General features: G+C 53.5%; 2 protein-coding genes across 2 annotated transcripts; one reads left to right on the top strand and one right to left on the bottom strand.

Moving 5' to 3' along the window:
* Positions 1–1,859: 1,859 nt before the first annotated feature.
* Positions 1,860–7,099, top strand: MSMP (microseminoprotein, prostate associated). Its single transcript, XM_065861698.2, has 3 exons — positions 1,860–4,560; positions 5,387–5,495; positions 5,901–7,099. Exons 1-3 carry the CDS (start codon positions 4,215–4,217, stop codon positions 6,085–6,087), a joined length of 642 nt encoding a protein of 213 aa, XP_065717770.2. The 5' UTR covers positions 1,860–4,214; the 3' UTR covers positions 6,088–7,099.
* Positions 7,100–7,226: 127 nt separating this feature from the next.
* On the bottom strand, positions 7,227–18,432 carry RGP1 (RGP1 homolog, RAB6A GEF complex partner 1). Its single transcript, XM_065861787.2, has 9 exons — positions 18,099–18,432; positions 17,475–17,615; positions 14,382–14,518; positions 13,933–14,016; positions 9,696–9,845; positions 9,470–9,616; positions 8,923–9,050; positions 8,507–8,684; positions 7,227–8,320 (listed from the first exon to the last, which is right to left on the bottom strand). The coding sequence occupies exons 2-9, from the start codon at positions 17,588–17,590 to the stop codon at positions 8,097–8,099; spliced, it is 1,164 nt and encodes a 387-aa protein (XP_065717859.1). The 5' UTR covers positions 17,591–17,615; positions 18,099–18,432; the 3' UTR covers positions 7,227–8,096.
* Positions 18,433–18,544: the final 112 nt, after the last annotated feature.

The raw sequence follows: 18,544 nt of genomic DNA, 5'->3' as shown, positions 1-18,544 counted from the left end.
TCCCCTGGTGCCAAAACCTGGCCTGGCGCAGAGTGGGCGCAGTGGTGATAGAGGGCTAGGGAGAGTGCCGAAGTATGATGGAGATGGACCATGGAGGTGAGCAAGGGAGGATGAGATTGGGTGAGGGAGGGCAAGAGAGCCCAAGGGAGGCATGGTGTGGGGCTGCCCAGACCACGGAGCCCTGCCTGCCACCAGCTGTGGGGAGGATGGACCCAGCCTGGGGTGGGTAGAGCTTGTTCCATGAGCAGGGGACCCAAGGACACCATCCCACAGCAGATCCCATCCCAAAGCAGGGGACCCACGAACCCTATCCCATGACAGACCCCATCCAACGGCTGGGGACTCATAGATACCATCCAACTTAGGCTCACAGAGCCCCTGCAAAACACGGTGCCCAGCCCGTGGGGTGGAAATGGCTATCCCCTGTGGGGATGGTCAGAGTATGAGTGCCGAGACCAGGGACACCCATGGGACATGCAGGGCATGTCAGCACAGCTCCCAGCCCATGCTCCTCCAGTGACACCCAGCTCCATCCAGCAGGCAGCCAGCCTACAGAATAAGGTGACATCAGGGTTTTCATTATGTTCCCTTTGCTTTGTCCCCTTTCTGGAGCAGCAGCCTCATGCTTTAGTCCTGGTGGGGTCAGTTCTAATCCCATCTGTAGTTCCAGCCCCCAGGAGCTATCCCAGCTGGTTTACCAGCTGCAAGAGGAAGGCCAGAGCGAGCCAGCTGTCATTCTCGGGGTAGTCCTTCGTCACCTCCTGTCGTCTTCCTCGGCTCCTGGTTGCACAGCTCTCTCTGACCCCACAGCTCAGCTCTTTCTGAGGTCCAGCTGCTCCGGTGAGCACTGAGCTTTCAGGTGAGTGGACATAGCTCAGAGCGGGCATCTGACTGCACCCTGCCTGCAGCATCACCAAAGCTCTGAGTGAGGAGATGTGACCACACCTCACAGCCACCCCAGGGCCTGGGGCAGTGCTGAGGCAGCTCAGCCCAGTGATAAGTTCAGATTAAGTGTATTTTCTTTCTTTCTTTCTTTTTTTTTTCTGTTTAGAGAGAAAATAAATCACTTGTGGGGAGCAGGAGCCAAGCTCCCCAGTGCCTAAAACAGCAATCGTAGCACTTCCTTGGATTTATGGTGTTTGCTCTCACAATGCCAGCCGGGATCCTGTTTGCTTCCTGCTCTGCAGCTGCAGTCCCAGCTGAAGGCTCAGGAGATTCAGGTTTTATAACACTCTTGGAACCTGCTGATGGCAACGTGTCCAGCATCCTTTATTACCCCCTGCATCTCTGAGGGGCTGGGGTGGGCTGTTGTCACCCCATTCCAGCACCCACCAGCTTGGGAGCTCATCCTTGCCTATCCACAGGGTCCCATCCTCTGGCACTGGGAGCCTGAAGAGCTGCTCTGCAGAGGGAGCACCCAACCTTTGCTGGGTACCCTCCATGGGGTGCAGCACCCAACTCTTCTTGGGCACAGCTACAATCCGAGAGCCAGTCCAAGCAGGAGCAGCTGCGTCCTGCCATAGGGATGCTGAGACTCAGATGTGACCTTCTGTGGGGTCCTGGGGTGCTCAGGGGTGGTGACTGCTCTTCATTGTCATGTCTGGATGCAATCCTTGCTGTTGGCCTCCACCTGATAAATCCAAGTGACTGAACTTAGAGCAAGGCACTTCTTCCAGCCCCTACAACCCCTCCATTCCTCTTCCCTGCCTCTCAGTTGCCCCTCTGAGATGTGAGCACTGAAACTGGATGCTCCCTTGCAACCCCTGAGGCAAAGCCTCCCAGGTATGCACCCACTAACACAGCCCAGCTGGAGAGGGTGTCAGCTCCTCCAGCCACAGCATCCTGCGGGTGCCCAAGCATTGACTCCATCTCCAGCTGTGGCTTTTCAAGCTACAGGCTGCCTCCTGGATGAGCCAGGCAGAAATGCTCCGGACCCCCATGAGAGTGTGTGGTGAGGCCAGGTGGGTGCCTGAGGATGCAAAACAGGGGAAGAAGAGCAGCCAAGAGGGGGAAGAGCAGGACCATAATGCTGCAGGGACCAGCAGCACCATCCCCTGAAGCACAGTTGCAGCGCAGAGGTTGCTGTGGTACTTGGGTCCCTTTGCAATGCACTGAGGGTTGTCCTGACCCCCTTTCCTCTTCCTCTGCATTTACCCAGTGAACTGTTTTGATCAAATGCCTAAATGCTGTGAGTGGGCTAGTAGTCTTATCCCTCTCTTGGGGAAACTGGAACAGCCGAGCTACAGAAATCCCAGGAATGCCTCCCTGTGTCCCCAGCAGAGCAGGGGCAGTGCCCCTCCACACGGCTGAGAGATGCTCTCACCCCAGATTTTTTGCATACTTCCAGAAGCCTGGCCAAATCATGCGGGCTTCCAAATGAAACCCACCGCTTTTGTTTAACATTTGCTGTACTTGGTGATGAAACGATGATGGATTATTTCATTGTGGTTGCTAGCGTGCCAGACTTCTTTTTCCAAACACACAATAGGAATATTCATTTACTGCTCTGACGATGAATGCTTTTATCTTCCTTATATAGTAACAATTCTGCACCAAAGGGCAAGTTTCATTTGTCACTGATACACTTCACCATCCCAGCTCACAGCACTGTGGTCAGCAGGTTATTCATGGGTGCCCCAAGCTTCTCTGATTTATTATCAGCCTTTTCCAGCCCATCCCACCCTTCCAGCCCATCCAGCCACCCTACACAGGGTGGCACAGCGTCATCCATGGTACTGTGAGAGTGCTGGGGTAATTATATCAGGGTGAGAGGCAATGCAAGGCTGGGGCTGCTCTCTTGGAGATGAGAGCACGAGTTGAAGGACAAGGATGCAACGGGATGGCGAAGGGTCCTGGAGCAGCAACACAAAGGGACTATGGCTTCAAATCTGAAGGCGACGAACTCAAAGCGGATAAAAGGAAGCTTTTTTTTTTCTTTTTTTCGCTCCATGCTTAATTAGTCTGCCACAGGAAAATGCTCAGGCCAAAATTTAGCAGGATTCAAGGAGGGATTGGGCATTTATGGGGATAACAAAAATATCCAGCTATTATAGCAGAGGCCAACACAAATTCTGGAAGGGATATTAAGCCTCACGCGTCAGGGTGTAAACCTATCCCACACTCTCAGAAAGTGCGGAGCTTAACACAAGGGCAGATGACCCGTGTGTGCTACCATTACCGCTACCGCTGCTGCCTGGCTGAGCCACCACCGGACCATCCCTGGAGCCCTGTTTCCTGCTGCTGGCAGCTCCTCTGACAAGGGCTGCAAATTTCTCTTGGCAATTCAGCCCTTTGCTTGCAGCTCCCCAGGGCTGTGTGGCTCCCAGGCCTCTGACCTCCTCCATCTTACCCATCCCCTCGCTCTGCAGGTTGATAATAGCCTTATCACTTCAACACAGAGGCAGCCCCTCTGGGCAAGGGTCTGTGTGCACCGCGGGCATGTCCCCAGGTTGTGTGACATCCTCCCATCATGGCTTACTGCCAGCCAAGCCCTTCGTTTCCCTCTCAGGCAACTTGTTGCCCAAATGCACGTTGGCTTCCTGATTTCAGCCCTCCTGTTCCCTGTATCTGCGGGGACTGATCTCCAGGCTCTGAAAGGGGCGTTGATTGGGTGCTGCACGTACACAGGCTCAGCTCTGTTTTCATGGGTGCTGCTCAGATGAACCGCAGGTCGTGCCCCACACGGAGCTTTCCTCACCCCCTGTGCATCAATGACAATCGCTGTACTGCCCACTCTTAGCCAGAAAAACCTGCTGTCACCCCAAGCCCGTGTGTGCCCACAAGCCTGGCATGGCTACAGCACAGGCTGAGGCGAAACTGCTGCACTGTGGTACCCGAGAGCTGGGTGTGAGCATCTCCATTCTCATTGAGGATGCTGCCATTGCATCCCGCACTTGTTGTTAAATGCATGTCTGTGCCACACTGGTCCCTGTGCAAGGGGATGCTCCTGAGACCTTGACTGCAATGAGGGATCAGAGATGGCTCAGTGTGACCAGAGAGAAGCCTGAAGCTCTCCTGGTTGGAGTCCAGGGGTTCCCCACACTCACCACTTGTGTGCTCACTAGCCTGCCGAGGGCAACTCCACTGGGGTCCCTTGGATCTCCCCTCACTGCAGAGCCTCACACCCACAGGGGCTTCCAACTGGAGACATTTCTGGAGGGCATGAATCAGCTTTTCACAGCTTGTTAAAAATCTTGATCCTACCTCTTGTTTTCATGCCTTTCAAATCAGGAAATGAGTTTTACAACTTTTCCAGTGGGGCACAGCTGGTGGCCAGGGTCGTAAAGCTGAACTTTATAAATATCTCTTGTTGGGATCAGGGGAAGAGCATTAAAAAGGCAGAGAGAGAGAGAGAGAGAAAGAGAGAGAGAGAAGGGAAAGGAGCAAAGGCAATAGAGAAGCAAGGCAACCTCGGCAGGACGGTGAAGAAGACCAGCTCAATGCCGACCATGGCCATGCGATCGCAGAAGATGGGATGTGCCTGGGGCAGCCTTTGCCTGCTGCTCTCCCTCCTCCTGCAGCTGCCAGGCTCCCAGGCCAAATGCTACTTCCAAGCAAAAGGTAAGCAGGGAGGTGAGATGATACAACACAGATGGGAAGAGGAGACCTCAGCTTTCCCAGGGGTGGCAAAGCTCTGCCTTGCATGCCTGTGAAGCACAAAAGGGACTGTGCTGAGTGCAGGAGCGTGATTGTGGGCCAGTGATGAGTGGAAGGAGCAGTCTATAAACCACAGAACAGCTCCCCAGGGCTCTGGCTGAGAAACAGCTTGCTGGGCCATGAAGAGCTCCTGGCAGGGGCCTGTCTGCGGCCAAGAGTGCAGGACTAGCAGCAAAGGGAAGAGGGCTGCCCGTCTTTCCTCTGCTGCCTTCTGCCAGGGCTGCAGAGATGCTCAAAGCCCAAGGGGTGCTGGATATGCCCTCTTCTGGGAAGAAAGAACCACTTGTCCCTGCCCCAAGCTTCCAGGGCCTTGGGGAGAACTGCAGGGCATGACCAGGAGAGGATGGATGGGAACATTGCCCTTGGCAGACGTCTGAGCGTCCCATACCTGCAGGGTTGTGAGAGGCTACCAAGTACCTTGTCAGGTACTGGAACAGGCTACCCAGAGAAGCAGTTCGATCACCATCCCTGGAGGTGTTTAAAAGATGCATAGATGTGGTTCTCAGGGACATGGTTTAGCGACAGTGTTGGTTTAATGGTTGGACTTGATGATCTTAAAGGTCTTTTCCAACCAAAACGATTCTATGATTCTACCTCCTGTACCATGGAAGGGATAGAAGGTTGTGACATTGCCCTCCACTCCCTCTTTCAGGGCACCAGGGTGCCAAGGAGGCTCCCATATGCCTGGCACAGACCCCATGAGTGCTCATCACTGCTGTTTCCTTTGCAGCTCCCTGCGAGTACGAGGGGAAGCAGTTCTCCCTTGGAGAGTCGTGGCTGAGCACCAACTGCCTGCTCTGCACCTGCCTGCATCCCATCGGCGTGGGCTGCTGTGAGACGTGAGTGAGGGGCTGAAGGGCACTGTGGGTGGGCTACAGCTGGCGGTGCTGCCCTGCCATGGCACCTCTGCACTCACAGTGGGGACATCGTATGGGTCTGGTGGCTGCAAACGCAGCCAAGCAAATGTAAGAGCCCTGGGTGCTAAAGGGCACTAGGCCCTGGGGGACAAGGGGTAGAGGTGGGCAGAAGCCCACTGGAGTGTTGAAGATGGTGGGGTGAGTCAGGGAGACAAAAGCGGGGCCAGGAGTGTCTCAAGATGACAGGAGCTGCAGTCCAGCTTGCCCAAGCTGACCTGAGAGACACCCTGGCCAGGGCTGCTGGCAGCAGGGGAAGCCACCTGGCCCTGCCAGCAGCCCTCTGGCTTGCCCCAGGTGGGGCTGATGGCACCATGCTTTCTCCTGCAGCACCCAGCACCCCATTGACTTCCCCGACTGGTGTGAGGCTCACTACGACTCACAGACCTGCCAGATCTCGGTGGTGCAGAAGGCCAACCCCAGTCTGCCCTGCGTGAAGAGCGTGGAGCACGAGTGGGGCTCAGCTGGCACCCCCGAGCCGCTGAACAAGGTGCTGGGTGCTGGGCTGAGCAGATAGAGGTTTGGCAGCACCCTGTGTCCCCCAGCATCATCCTCCCTCCTCCAGAGCACACCTCCTGCATGCTCCAGACCTGCCCCATCCTGTAGAGATGACACTGCTGCCACCTTCGAAGGAAACCACTATCTACACACCATGGTACTGAGTTAACATTTACAGCCTAGCGCTGCTATGATACGGCTTTGCTTCTGGCTTCAGCTTCCTGAACCAAACCTGGGCCCCCTCCCTGTGAGATGCTCTGAGTACTACGGGAAGGTGGATCCTGTGGGATCTCCTCCCAGGTGGGCAGGAAACCTCCAGCTACTAAACAAAGGGGTACAAGACCAAATTAGCCTGCATTGCGGCAGTCTTAAAATCATAGAATCATAGAATAGTGTGAGTTGGAAGAGACCTTCAAAGGCTATCTAGTCCAACCCCCACGCCATGAGCAGGGACATCTTCAACTAGACCAGGCTGCTCAGACCCATCCAGCCTGGCCTTGGATGTCTCCAGGAATGGGGCATTGACCACCTCTCTAGGCAACCTGTGCAAGTGTTTCACGACCGTCTTGTAACTCCCACACCCACCCTCAAGCTAAGCGGCTCCCTCCTCTCTCAGAGATCCCCGTCCCCCTCCACAGCAGCTGTTGGGAGCTCACTGGGGAGCTCCATGGCCCTTCATTCAGGACCTGCACACCCTGGCCAGCCCCTTCTCTGCCTCGGAGTGCGAGGGGCACAACCAACCTCTGGAACCACTATTGCCCCTGCTCCCACAGCTCCCAGGGCTGGAGGGGATCCCCGGCATTGCAGACCAGCCCTGGGCAACACTACAACAGAGCCAGCCCAGGAAGGCGCAGAGTGAGGGGAACTACTGGCAGGTGTCCCCAGGGAAGGCTCCATCCCAGCTGCAGGGGAGTGAGGAGGGGAGCTGGGTGCCCTGTTTGGGTTCAAGGAGCTGAAGCAATCTGTGTGTGCCAGGGTGGAGCCGGCCACCCTGGCAGCCTGTCCCAGCTGGTGCCATGTCTGTGTTGTGCTGAGCCTCGTGTAGATGTTTCTGTTCTTGCAATAAAGATATTAAACAAAGAGCAAGTCTCCAGGCTGTGATTGTTGGGGAGTATGGGCTGTGTCCACCTCTAGGAATAAGGCTCTCAGAAGACTGAATTTTTCACGTTCAGATGTTTATTAGATTTCCATGCAAAGAGGAAAACTCTTTGAAAGGTTTGGTAGAAATGGAGAGCTAGCTGTTTAGCAATGAGATCTCAACCCCAGCTCTTGAATGTACGGCATGCATTCACCCCAGCTCCCCAAGGATTCCAAGACCAACAGGATGCCTTCACACCCAGGAGCACAGCCACAAAACAGATGAGGTGCTTGGTGCTTCTCAGTTTGGATCATCACAATTGTGTTGCCACATCAATGTGGTGACATCCAGGACACCAGCACGTGCTGGCAGCGCAGGGTGGGTCTGCCAGGACCTGCCTGCCCTAGGCGAGGGGAACTGGTGTGCCCAGCTGTGGACATGAGGCACCCCTCACAAGGGGCAGGACGTGTGCCAGGGCAGGAGAGCTGGCTTCCTGCTGGCCCAGGTGGCCAGCGTGCCTCACCTCTGCTTGTGGGGTCTCAGAGGGCACAGTCTTCACTCAAGGCTAATATGGGGCTTCAATAGAAGAACTCCTCCATCCTTTCCCTGGGCTGGGCCCTTCCTTCCTAGAAGCCCTTCATGGAGTGAAGGCATGTTGGGCCATTTCTCATGTGGCAGATTTGCTTCTGTGAGTGCTGGGACCCACACCTTCACTGAGGCAGGAAGGGGCCAGGTCCCAGCCAAGGGCTGCAGCACAAGACACTACAGCAAGTGCAGTGATCCTCCACCCGCAGGTGGGTCAGACTCACCTGGTGCCCACCTGGCCATCGCAGATGAATCCAAGGGGACATCAGGGAGCAGGCATGCAGCATGCCAGTGACAGTCCTGCTGCCATTCCTGCCAGCGATGCTCACCTGCAGCATCACAGGACCCTACCACCTCTCCCCACGTCAGATGGTGATGGAGTTAGTGCTGGAGAACTGAGATACGTAGGAGGCCAGGATGGGGTTGGTGGGAAGGACTTTGATGGGCAAGTCCCAGCTGAAAGTGTCCACTCCAATCTGCTCCACCCCAGCCCAGGTGATGGCCTCTGACTGGCTCCCACGAACCAAGCAAGTCCTTGAGGACTCCCCAGAGGTCACAAACTCAAAGTGCAGCCTCCACTTCAGGGACACTGTGGGCAAGAGAGGGGTCAGCAGCCCTGTCCCACAAGGGACAGGGACAGCAGCTGTCTCAGCACTGTCTGTCCTGGCAAGGGACAAGCTCCCTGCAACAGGACACAGCTTTGAGCAAGGGCAGGGCTGGGGACATTGCAGGAGGAAACAAGGAGGGGTAGGTCCCTTCCGTGGTGGCCACTAACCTATGTTGGTGGTGAATCCCGGGGTCGAGCTGAGCGGGATGGGCAGGCTGAAGCTGCTCTGGGCGGTGTGCAGGCAGGCCTCCTGATGGCGGGCGTGCGTGCTGAAGGAGACAGGCTGTCCCCGCCGGCGCTGGAACTCCTCCTGGATGCTCTCCTCTGTCTGCAGGCTCACTGAGAACTGCAGGACGATTGGCAAGGTGTTTATCTCACACACTCACACAGCCCTGGCTGAAAGCTCCAGGGCCTTCATTTTCTAAACGAGCTCAGAACCGGAGTCCTTTCCCATCTCACACCCCAAGGGGACCTTAAATGGGTCCCATTAGAAACCCCACAGCAGCCCAGTGCCACCTCAATCCCATTTCCGACTCCCCCACTTGAAACCTCTCTCCACTGTGATGCCCAAAGCCAGCACTGACTTGCAGACATGGGATGTCTCCTTCCGAGAAGTTAAAGGTCCCAATGACATCCTCTCCGATCTTATACACCGTCTTAAAGATGCAGAACGTCCCCACCTTCCCACGAGTGTTGCTGATATTATACAGGTCTGTGGAGCAAGAAGAGGAGGGGGTAAAGCGATGTGGCAGGTTGAGGCTCTGCTCCATACCATACCCTGAGTTAAGCACAGAGCCCAGCAGACAAGACCCCACGCCTGCTGCTGGGGTGCGAAGGGCAGTCCCTGGGGGTGGTATTCCCCTTGGGAAATGCCTGCAGGGAGCAAGAGCAAACCATGTGCTGATGGTGATATGCTTGGGAGAAGGTCTCTCTGGCTGAATGAGGAAGAGCCTGAGACCAGCAGGGTGGAGCCCATGGGAAACTCTGACCCAAGTGCATCCTGATGGACCTGCTCCACAGCCTCGGTCAGAGCTTTGCTTTGCCAGGGAGAGATTTTTGCAGCGAGCCCTGAGCTGTTTGTGCTTCACACCCAGGTTAGGACAGTATGTTCAGGCAGGGGATATGACATACGCAGACTGCGTCGGGAGGTGGCCACCATGAGCAATTCTGTCGCCAGGTCGGCCAGGCGAGAGTCTTTCTTCAAGCCCTCCTCTTCCTCCAGGAAAGGGTTTGAAGGTGCAACAACCTCATCCTGTGGGAACTGGTAATCCTTGAGCCCTGGGGAGAGGGCAAGAGCGTCAGCAAGGCAGGGTTCAGCCAGGCTGGTGTCTGCAGGGAGGGCAGCACGTGGCCTTACCATGCAGCACCAGGACACGGAAAGGAACGCGCAGGAGTTTGATGGGAGAGTTGACACGCTGGCAGCCGATGGTCAGCTTGTACACGTACTTCACCGACTGGCCCCGGAAAGAGGGAGGGCCATCTATGGGCAGTGTTTCACAGTACGAATCTGCAAGGAGTGCAGAAAAGATCACATTCCGAAGGCAAAAGGAAGCTCCTGGAGCTGTCACTCACAGGCTCCCTGCTCCGAGGGTTAGGACCAGCAGCAGAGCTGAGCCAGGGACAGTGCCAAGTGCTTTCTGCTGTACCCTCTTTAGCACAGCAGGCCAAGCAACATCCCCAGCCTCCCTGCACCAGCGCACTCCTTCTCACATCACAGGCACCGTCATCCAGACATTGCTTCCAGAACATACAACCACACACACAAGCTTTGCCACGAAAGAATGTGAAAGATGTAAAATCCAGGAACACAAACATATGAGAGCTAAACTTACTCATCACGAGTTCAACCTGAATTTGCCTCTGCGCACTTCCTTGGGACACCGCTTTCACAAAGTAGTCACATGCTGTGGTTTCCTCAGGGCTCTGACCCACGTGGCAGAGGTACTGATCAATACCTCATGCCTCTTTTGATATTCACTTTACACAAACCCCAAACTCAGCAACAAAAATTAGTTTCTTCCTGTGTTTTCCTCTGAAGCACCATGTCTAAATGGCCAGAAAACACTTCAGAAACCTTCACAACAACCTGTGGCGTATCTCCCTTGACAGACTGATGACTTAGACCACAATGCCTCTGACTCCGAGACCTCTGAGATGCCAGGGCTTGGTTTTACACCACATTCAGCCCTCTCTAAGCCCCTTGGCCACCACACAAACCCCAACGCTTCTCGACGCAGTGTGAACACTTCTGCAGCCTTCCCAAACCGCATGCTGTATTATAAGAAAGGCGCAAACAGCAAACTGTGGAAAGTCTCCACCTCTCTGGCTTGCCCACCGTGACGCAGATACACCCTGCCAGAGGAAGGGCAGCATCCTGCTGTGAAACCACAGATCCTTCCCCATGTCTGGCACATCCTAAACATTGAGGCTTAGATTAAAAGCTAGGGTTACATTTTAAATATAACTTGTAGATTTAAAATCACAGAACTGGCAGGAAGAAAAAAAAAACATGCTAGTATGTAGCGTTCACAGGCTGTTACACCTTAAAACACAAGACTGTTCTGCTGGATTGTGTGCAGATAAAGCTGAGGACTGTCCTGACAGGGAGGAAAATTGGCTTTTTCCAAGGAAGGAAGCAGACTGCTCTAACCCCCTGTACCAGGTTTAACAATAGTGCTCACAGAGACCTTCATGCTCAGTGAGGATAATCTGAGCAGACACCATCACTGTCTGGGGAGGATGGGTGGTTTGCTACCTGGCACAGGAATGCCGAGACTCGGGAAGTCCCAGCTTCCGTGCATATCCCAGGAGGAGGCACATTCCTGGCACTATGGATGTCTTTCTTAGCCACCCGCTGTACCCTCTGGCTGGGCTCCCGGCTCGTGTTCAGGCTGCTTCCATTTCCTTCCCTCCCTGTGATCTACCGAATATTTAAAAGTATTACAAAACCGGAGAGGAGAGAGAAACAGCCACATAAATGACTTGAGGGCTTGAGAAAATGTTCTATGGTGACAAATTTAAAGAGCTCAGTCTTGGCAGTGTGTCAAAGGGATGGGAGGGTGAGTCAACTTCAGCGTATAGGCACCACAACAAGGGGAAGATATCTGGGAATGAGCTGGTTGGCAACTGAAAACAAGGCCTTTTATCAAGAGACAGCCTCACACAACCTCAGCTATATGTGCCAGCTCCGGCTACGGCTTAATAACATACTACTTTGCTGAAGCAAAATTAAGATATTTTTTTTTAAAACTTTCCAAACTGTGCAGCAAAACTCAAAACTTCTGAAAAACAGGAAATGAAGAATTAGGATACACACCCACACAGCCTTAACTCTGCCTCCACGGAGCTGGCAGGAGCCCCCAGGAATGATCTGCAAGAGTGCCAGCTGCAGCCTTGTGTGAGAGGAGCAGCACTCCAGGCCAATGGTATCAGTGTGAACTGCCCAGCAGAGTAGTGGCTGTGACACTGGGCTTTTGGTGCTAAAAAGCCCAGTGCCAGACACAGCAGCATTGCACATGACACATGCTATGGACATGTGTATCTCACAACAAAAGGAAAAGGACGTGACATAAAACCAAGGGACCTCAAAGCACAGAAGAGCTTATGTTCTTCCTATGGAGGTGCATCCAAGTGCAAGACAGATAGATGCAGGTTGCTTGTGTCAGTGTCACCCAGTGTCAGAGTGGACACACAGAGCAAACATCCCTGGGAATGACACACTATTGCTAGCTTAGCTGGGGGCTGAACTTCTGCCTGCAAAGCCAGAGGACAAGGAAATCCTCTCAATCCATCCCAGCCACCTGGAGGTTGGGTTCTTGTCACTGATCTGCTCTCCCAGAGACTGTTGAGCCGGTTGGGGATGCACCAGGAAAAGGGAATTCCCCCTGCCCCCTGAGAATGGATGTTCCAGCCCCACACCTGCCAGCAGTGAGGAGTGCAGGAGAATCCAGGTGAGCTGAGACTTATACCTCCTCCTCATCTCTGGCACGGTCACTTTCAGAAAGCACAAGGACCTTGGCTCCGATGTGGCAGGGCCAGCTCCTTTCACTCACATATAGAACAGTTAAGCAAGTAACTAAACATGCTCAAATAGAATCACTTTGGTTGGAAGACACCCTCAAGATCGAGTCCAACCATTAACCTAACTCTGGCACTAAACCATGTCCCTAAGAACCTCATCTACGTGTCTTTTAAATACCTCCAGGGACAGTGATTCAACCACTTCCCTGGGCAGCCTGTTCCAATGCCCGACAACCTTTTCTGTGAAAAAATTTCTCCTAATATCCAGCCTAAACCTCCCCTGGTGCAACTTGAGGCCATTTCTTCACATCTTGTCACTTTTCACTTGGGAGAAGAGACAAACAGCCTCCACGTTACAACCTCCATTCAGGCAGGTGTAGGGAGTGAGGAGGTCTCCTTTCAGCTTCCTTTTCTCCAGGCATTTCCTCTTGTCCCATCAGGACCTTTAGGAGACATAGCCCCAGACAGCACAGCCCCATGCTGCTAAACACCTAGCCAAGCCAGGTTGGTCTGACTTTCCCTCCAAGTCCAGAAAAGCAGGAGATCCCAGCTTCAAAACCAGCACATCACATCCCATGGCTCCTTGGTCTCACTCGCAGCTCTGCTCTCACCTCCCCAGAGCTCAATGCTCCAGTAGACTCCACTCCAACACAGGCACTGCCTCTCTGCTCCCTTTGCTGTGTTACTTGAGAAGTTTCCACGAACCATTCCCAGAAGATCCCTAGAACAACCCAAGGAAGCTGTCCGTGTGCAGCTTGCAACAGCTGACATGATGCTGCTGCAGGACGATGGGCCGCTGGAATGCAAAGGTGATCCAAAAAGAACTGACAGGTTGGGGCACACAGCCACTAACCGAGAGACAAGAGCACATACTTGTATTTTCACAGCTACCTACTCCAGCAGAAGTCCCCAATAGAAGAAGTTGCCTGGAATAAGGAAAATGAGTTGCTGCAAATGCCTTGTGAAAAGGATGAAAATTTTTCTCAACAGCAAAAGGTAAAGTAGTGATGAAGAAGAGCTTAAAGGGGAACCACTGGAAGGATACCACTTGAGGCCTTTGGGGACATGGAGAGGTTTGAGCAGAGAAGATGAGAAGTGTTCTCTATTACAGCAGGAACACTAGAACAGGGAGAAGACTCTGGGATCTCTGGGACAGCCACAACCTGAAGAGGAAGCACAGACCTTCAGAGGATGCCAGCCCAAATCCCAAGAATACTGCAGTGTGGTTGAAGAAATAAACACAGTGAAACTCAGGTGTGTGTAACCATTCCTTCAGCTGCAGATGGATGTTTCAAAACATTTTACGCCTCACAGCTACACAATGGACCTGTGGCAAAGGACATTGGTCAGGGGGAGGACTGAGTGCCACGCTGCAGTGCACAGCCCTCACAGGCTGAGGAACAGACTCTGGACAATGCAGCAGTTCCTTAGCACTCATGCTCCCACCAAAGCACCTTGCCTTCCACAAGCACCTGGGTCTCCCTGTAGCACCACTCAGGTCTGCAAAGCCAGCTTGAGAGCAAGGCTTCCCAGAAGTGAGCTCTCTGAGCGGGGGAAGAGAAGACAGGACTCACATGACTTTGACTCCCCGGGATCCAGTCGCAAGTCACAGAAGAGAATTTTTGGTGGGGTGGACAGGATACACTGACCCCGTTCTCCTGGAAGAGAAGAAGAACCACGTGAATGCTGCCCAGTCTTGGATCTTGCCTAGGCCAGCCAGGCCTTAGCCTCACAGGGAGGAACAGGGGGGAGAGGGCAAAGGAAAACACATCACATGGCCTCATCAGATCATAAGGCATTCCCAGAGAATCTAGACAGAAAACCCTCACGTTTTGCTTCAAGCTAGTGCCACTTTGATCCCAGTATTAACACGGTTCTGCAGCAGTCATCAACCAGGAATAACATGAAGAAAGCAACACAACCCCTGCTCATTTCTGTGTGTGCTGCCCTCAAGACATACGTTGTATTCTGACTGATTCCTGCTTGCTGTGCTCCTACTACCCCTACCCAGGCTGGCACTCACCTCTATTGGGGACGAAGACTGTCTCGTTCTCTGCTTGCACATCGTGCTTGATGCCATCAGAAGGAGGGAGGGCTACCCGGTTCTCGCTGGTGTGGAACTGGCAGTGGATCTGGGCGCTGGCCCATGCCAGCATCTCACTGAGGGCAAAGAAGGGCAACACTCATGTCTATGCTTTAAACCTGGACCACACCAACTACAAACTGGGAGAAGAGCAGCTCTTGCTGCTCTGCTCCATGTGGGACTGCTTGTCTAGAAGGAAGAAGGGCTTTGCTTCACTGTCACTGAAGCCACTCTCAAAGCCGCACCCTTCGAGCAAACCTTCAGAGCAAGCTCAAGCTGGGGTGCTGACCTGAAGCCACTTTCAAACGACTGCTGACAGCAGTTCACCCAAGGCCTGGCTCTGTGACCTGTGTGCTCTTGTTTAGCCGCAATATTTGCAGTCTGAGCCACAACACCTTGGGCACAGCACGGACATAAAGCAAGAAAACACCCCTGTCCTGAGAAGCCCACTGTACACGTGTGGCAGGAGACAGCAAAGCAGCACAGGTCAGCAGCCACCCCTTCTGCCTGTGCAGAACCCCGCAGGGATCTTCCAGTAAACACGCTGAGGTCCAGTATCCTGAGATCCAATCCAGAGTCTTATTTCCTTGGTCACATTTCTCCTCACGCATGGTTTGGGACTGGCCAGACTGCACTCCTGAGACGACACCTCTCATTGTCACACATGGAGCAGGCGTGGCAGAGGACATTTTGCCACAAAAAGCTAAACCCCAAACCAAAAGTGACATGCAGAGCACAACTCTAAGGCCTCTCCACTTCATCACCTTTCAGTTACCAAAGCCCTCATCTACTTTTTTGTTTCAATAGCAGCTTCATTAATTTAGCCAGTGTACATTTCCTCTGGTGTTTTCTAACATCATGGTCTGATTAGTAAGCAACTGACACCAGAGTTCTAAGAGGTAAGAGGGATTTTTTGTGGCACACAGGTATCTATTGATGTGACACATCAGAGCAGTTAGACGTCTACATGAACCAGAGAAAAAGGCGTGCTGCGTTTATTTCAGCTGACTAATAGCACGCTATTTGATCTTTTGTACACGTTGGCTGCCTTTACCCAAACACGTGCTGGTTACTCTACTCAATTAAATCTAACACCAGAATAATAATTCTCTATCTTCAAAAGTACCAGCATGGCTTTTCCATAAGGGCTGCTGTAAGGTCCTCTGTTGTAAGGAATGCGCTATATGAAAACAGAGAAATGGTCTTGCTTCAGAGACGTTTTCTAATTTCATATAAGCTTAGCAGGATTATAGTATCTTCAAACATTATATTTTTTTCTTTTTTATTTTCAGTATTGCCCAATAATATGCCACTGGATTGTCTTTTTTTTTTTTAACCAGATGCCCAAACAAAATTTGCAAGTGACATCCTACCGACATCCTACCAGCAGACCTGGCTTGTCCAGCTGGCAGGGCGCAGAAGGATCCTGCACTGGTGCTGAGGTCACTTCCCTTCTCTCTCACTTCTCTCTACAACTCCTGGAGCCCATAAGCTTAAGCCTTTGGGCAGAAGAATTTAGTTTCTTGTACGCTTTGTACACCACAATCAAATTCACTTTCTGTCATTTACTTACTCTCCTTCAGTTCTGTCCCTGTGCTGGAAATGTGCACCTCTCAGTTCCTCCACCTGCACTGCAGCTTTTGCTGCCCCCAAAAGCTTCTAGTTCCTGACAGGTCTATCTGCCTTTGCAATGACTGTGCTTTGATCTGGCTCCTGCCTTTATGCCAACTCACAGCTTCAGTTTCCAAACAGTTGATCTACTTGTTGTTGCCACTCATACTACTTGGCCAGGTCTTGTCAGTTTGGTCACCTGCTTTTTTATTTTAAAAAGTTTTCCTTTTTTCAAGGGGCAGTTATCTACGGACCACAACATGCCTGAAGTTCCCAAATAAAGCTCCTGTAGCTGTGTTGTGAACCTCCAAAAACTGCTCCTTTGCAGCCCCACACATTTCAGAACTGGGAAAAACAGCATTGTCACCACACAAGACTTTACTCTGATAGAGTAAAAAAAGAAAAAAAGGTAGATGCTTACGCATAGCTGAATTTGAAAGCTGAATTCAGCAGAAAGTGGAACCAGGAAGAAAAGATGAAAGTTAAGGAAGGCAACAAACAAAGAAGCCCTACGGTGGTAATACCAAGAGACTGCTTTGCTGCTGCTGAGACTGCAGGCACTGGAAGTGGGTTCACCAAAACAATCACGTGTGGAATGCATACTGGTGATGAAAAGACGCTGAACCTGATAGGGCTGGAAATGGACACGTCCCAGGAAGGGCTCAAGATGAGGAAGCACTCTGCATCCTCTAGAGAATCACACAATGCCACACACTCAGCGGAGATGGAAGCTTTGGCTGACAACTTATGATGTGGAGTCACCCACTGTGAGCCAATATAGGAAGTTCCCATCTTCTCACGTTTCCTCAACACCTGTTTGGACACACTTGCGATAAGGGGAGAGGCAGTGCTCAAAGGCTGGGCCACAGAAAATGCTGCCAGAGAAGGCTGCCTCCTTCTGGCTCTAGGGAGTGCTGGCCCCTTTGCCTGCCAGTTTTGGAGGCAAGAATCACACTGCACACCACTGGACAGAGAGAGCTCCTTCCATAAATGCAGGAAATAGGGATGTCTGGATGTTATCCTGTGAGACTGCCACCCTGGTGTAACTAGACATCCCACTTTGACACCCACTTTGGCTTTACTTTCTGCCAGCAATCCTGTCACTGAGGGCTCACCTGAGAGACAGTTAAGAGCACCTTTAACTGCATACTTTTTTACTAGCTTCTTTCTTGAGGGTAGACAACCAGAATAATTACCTCAGCTTCAGCCCTGAAACAATGATGGCACAAAGCACCCTTAAGGGAGCACTCTGGACAGGGAAGTCACCAGTGTCTGAGCTGGCACCATTGCCCCACATCCCAGCCATGACTTCACCTAGCCGCTGAGGAGGGAGGGAGGGCTGCTCCCTCTGAAGGAACCCAGGCTGCTCTGCCGATGTGAGGCTTTATGAACAGAAGAGCCCACCAGTGCGGGCTGCCATACCTGCTGGCGGAGGTAGAGGAGGCAGACAATGGGTTGGTGAAAGTGATCATGCACTCTAGCACCTCCCCTGCCAGAAAGACAGGCCCACGGCCCAGCTTGGCCAACACTTCAATCATGGCTTGGACAGCCCGGCTGCACAACCTGTCAAAAAAAGCACCAAACAGCAAGCATGGAGAGAGGGCTGTGTGATGTAACAGGGGGGGAATGGCAGCAGCAGGGCACACACACATGGGGAGGTCAGTGAGAGACCTGGCTCTGGACACAGACATGTATGGGGCCAGGGACAGCCCTGGCCTTGCACACACACGGGTTGGGGTCAGGCAAAGACCTGGCTCTGGATACAGCACACATATATGTGGGTCAGGGACAGCCCTGGCCTTGCACACACACACATCCCTGGCCATACATATACAAACGCCCTCGCACCTCACTCAGCCCACACAGCCGTGGGGGGGGTCAGGATATACCCCGAGGGGTGAGGGACCGTCTTGCCGCCCATAACCCGAGAGGCCAGCGGAGGCCCCGGCCGCAAACACACAGAAGTAAACGCTCACCAGAAGGGCCGGGGACACAGGACCGCAAGTCCACGCATTCCCCGCCCCAAGCCGCCCCGGCCCCACTCACCGCCCCGCACAGGCCCCACTCGTCGCCCCGCGCCACAGGGCCCCGGTTCCTCTCAGCCGCTCCCCGGCTCTCCGGACCTGCTCGGCAGGGTTGCAGGCCTCGCTCGGCAACTTTCGGGAGTCGCTCGGCAACTCTCGGGTGTCGCTCGGCAACGCTCGGCGCACGTTCGGCAGCGCTCGGCGCTCCCTCGACAACTCTCGGCCGTCATTCGGCAGCGCTCGGGGATCGTTCGGCAATTCTCGAGAATCGCTCGGGAACTCTCGGGCACAGCTTGGGCAGGGCTCGCTAGCGCTCGGGGTTCGCTCGGGAGTGCTCGGGTATCGCTCGGGAACTCTCGGGTTCTGCTCGGCAACGCTCGGGCGCCTTTCGGGAGCTCTCGGGCGCCGCTCCGCCGGGCGCCGTTGGGATCACAGGTCCAGCCGGCGGCGGGGCGGGTCCGGGTTTCC

This window comes from Patagioenas fasciata, chromosome Z, assembly GCF_037038585.1.
Source record: "Patagioenas fasciata isolate bPatFas1 chromosome Z, bPatFas1.hap1, whole genome shotgun sequence".
Taxonomy (NCBI): domain Eukaryota; kingdom Metazoa; phylum Chordata; class Aves; order Columbiformes; family Columbidae; genus Patagioenas; species Patagioenas fasciata.
This window is presented reverse-complemented; position numbering and strand designations above follow the sequence as displayed.

Bases quoted from the DNA above. Each gene is read 5' to 3' on its own strand.
- MSMP (XM_065861698.2), top strand. From the start codon at position 4,215: ATGCCTTTCAAATCAGGAAATGAGTTTTACAACTTTTCCAGTGGGGCA. The intron at 4,561-5,386 runs GTAAGCAGGGAG...TTTCCTTTGCAG, and splicing joins ATGCTACTTCCAAGCAAAAG to CTCCCTGCGAGTACGAGGGG. The intron at 5,496-5,900 runs GTGAGTGAGGGG...TTTCTCCTGCAG, and splicing joins GGCGTGGGCTGCTGTGAGAC to CACCCAGCACCCCATTGACT.
- RGP1 (XM_065861787.2), bottom strand. From the start codon at position 17,590: ATGATTGAAGTGTTGGCCAAGCTGGGCCGTGGGCCTGTCTTTCTGGCA. The intron at 14,017-14,381 runs GTGAGTGCCAGC...CTTCTCTTCCAG, and splicing joins AGTCTTCGTCCCCAATAGAG to GAGAACGGGGTCAGTGTATC. The intron at 9,051-9,469 runs GTATGTCATATC...CTTGCTCCACAG, and splicing joins CACCTCCCGACGCAGTCTGC to ACCTGTATAATATCAGCAAC.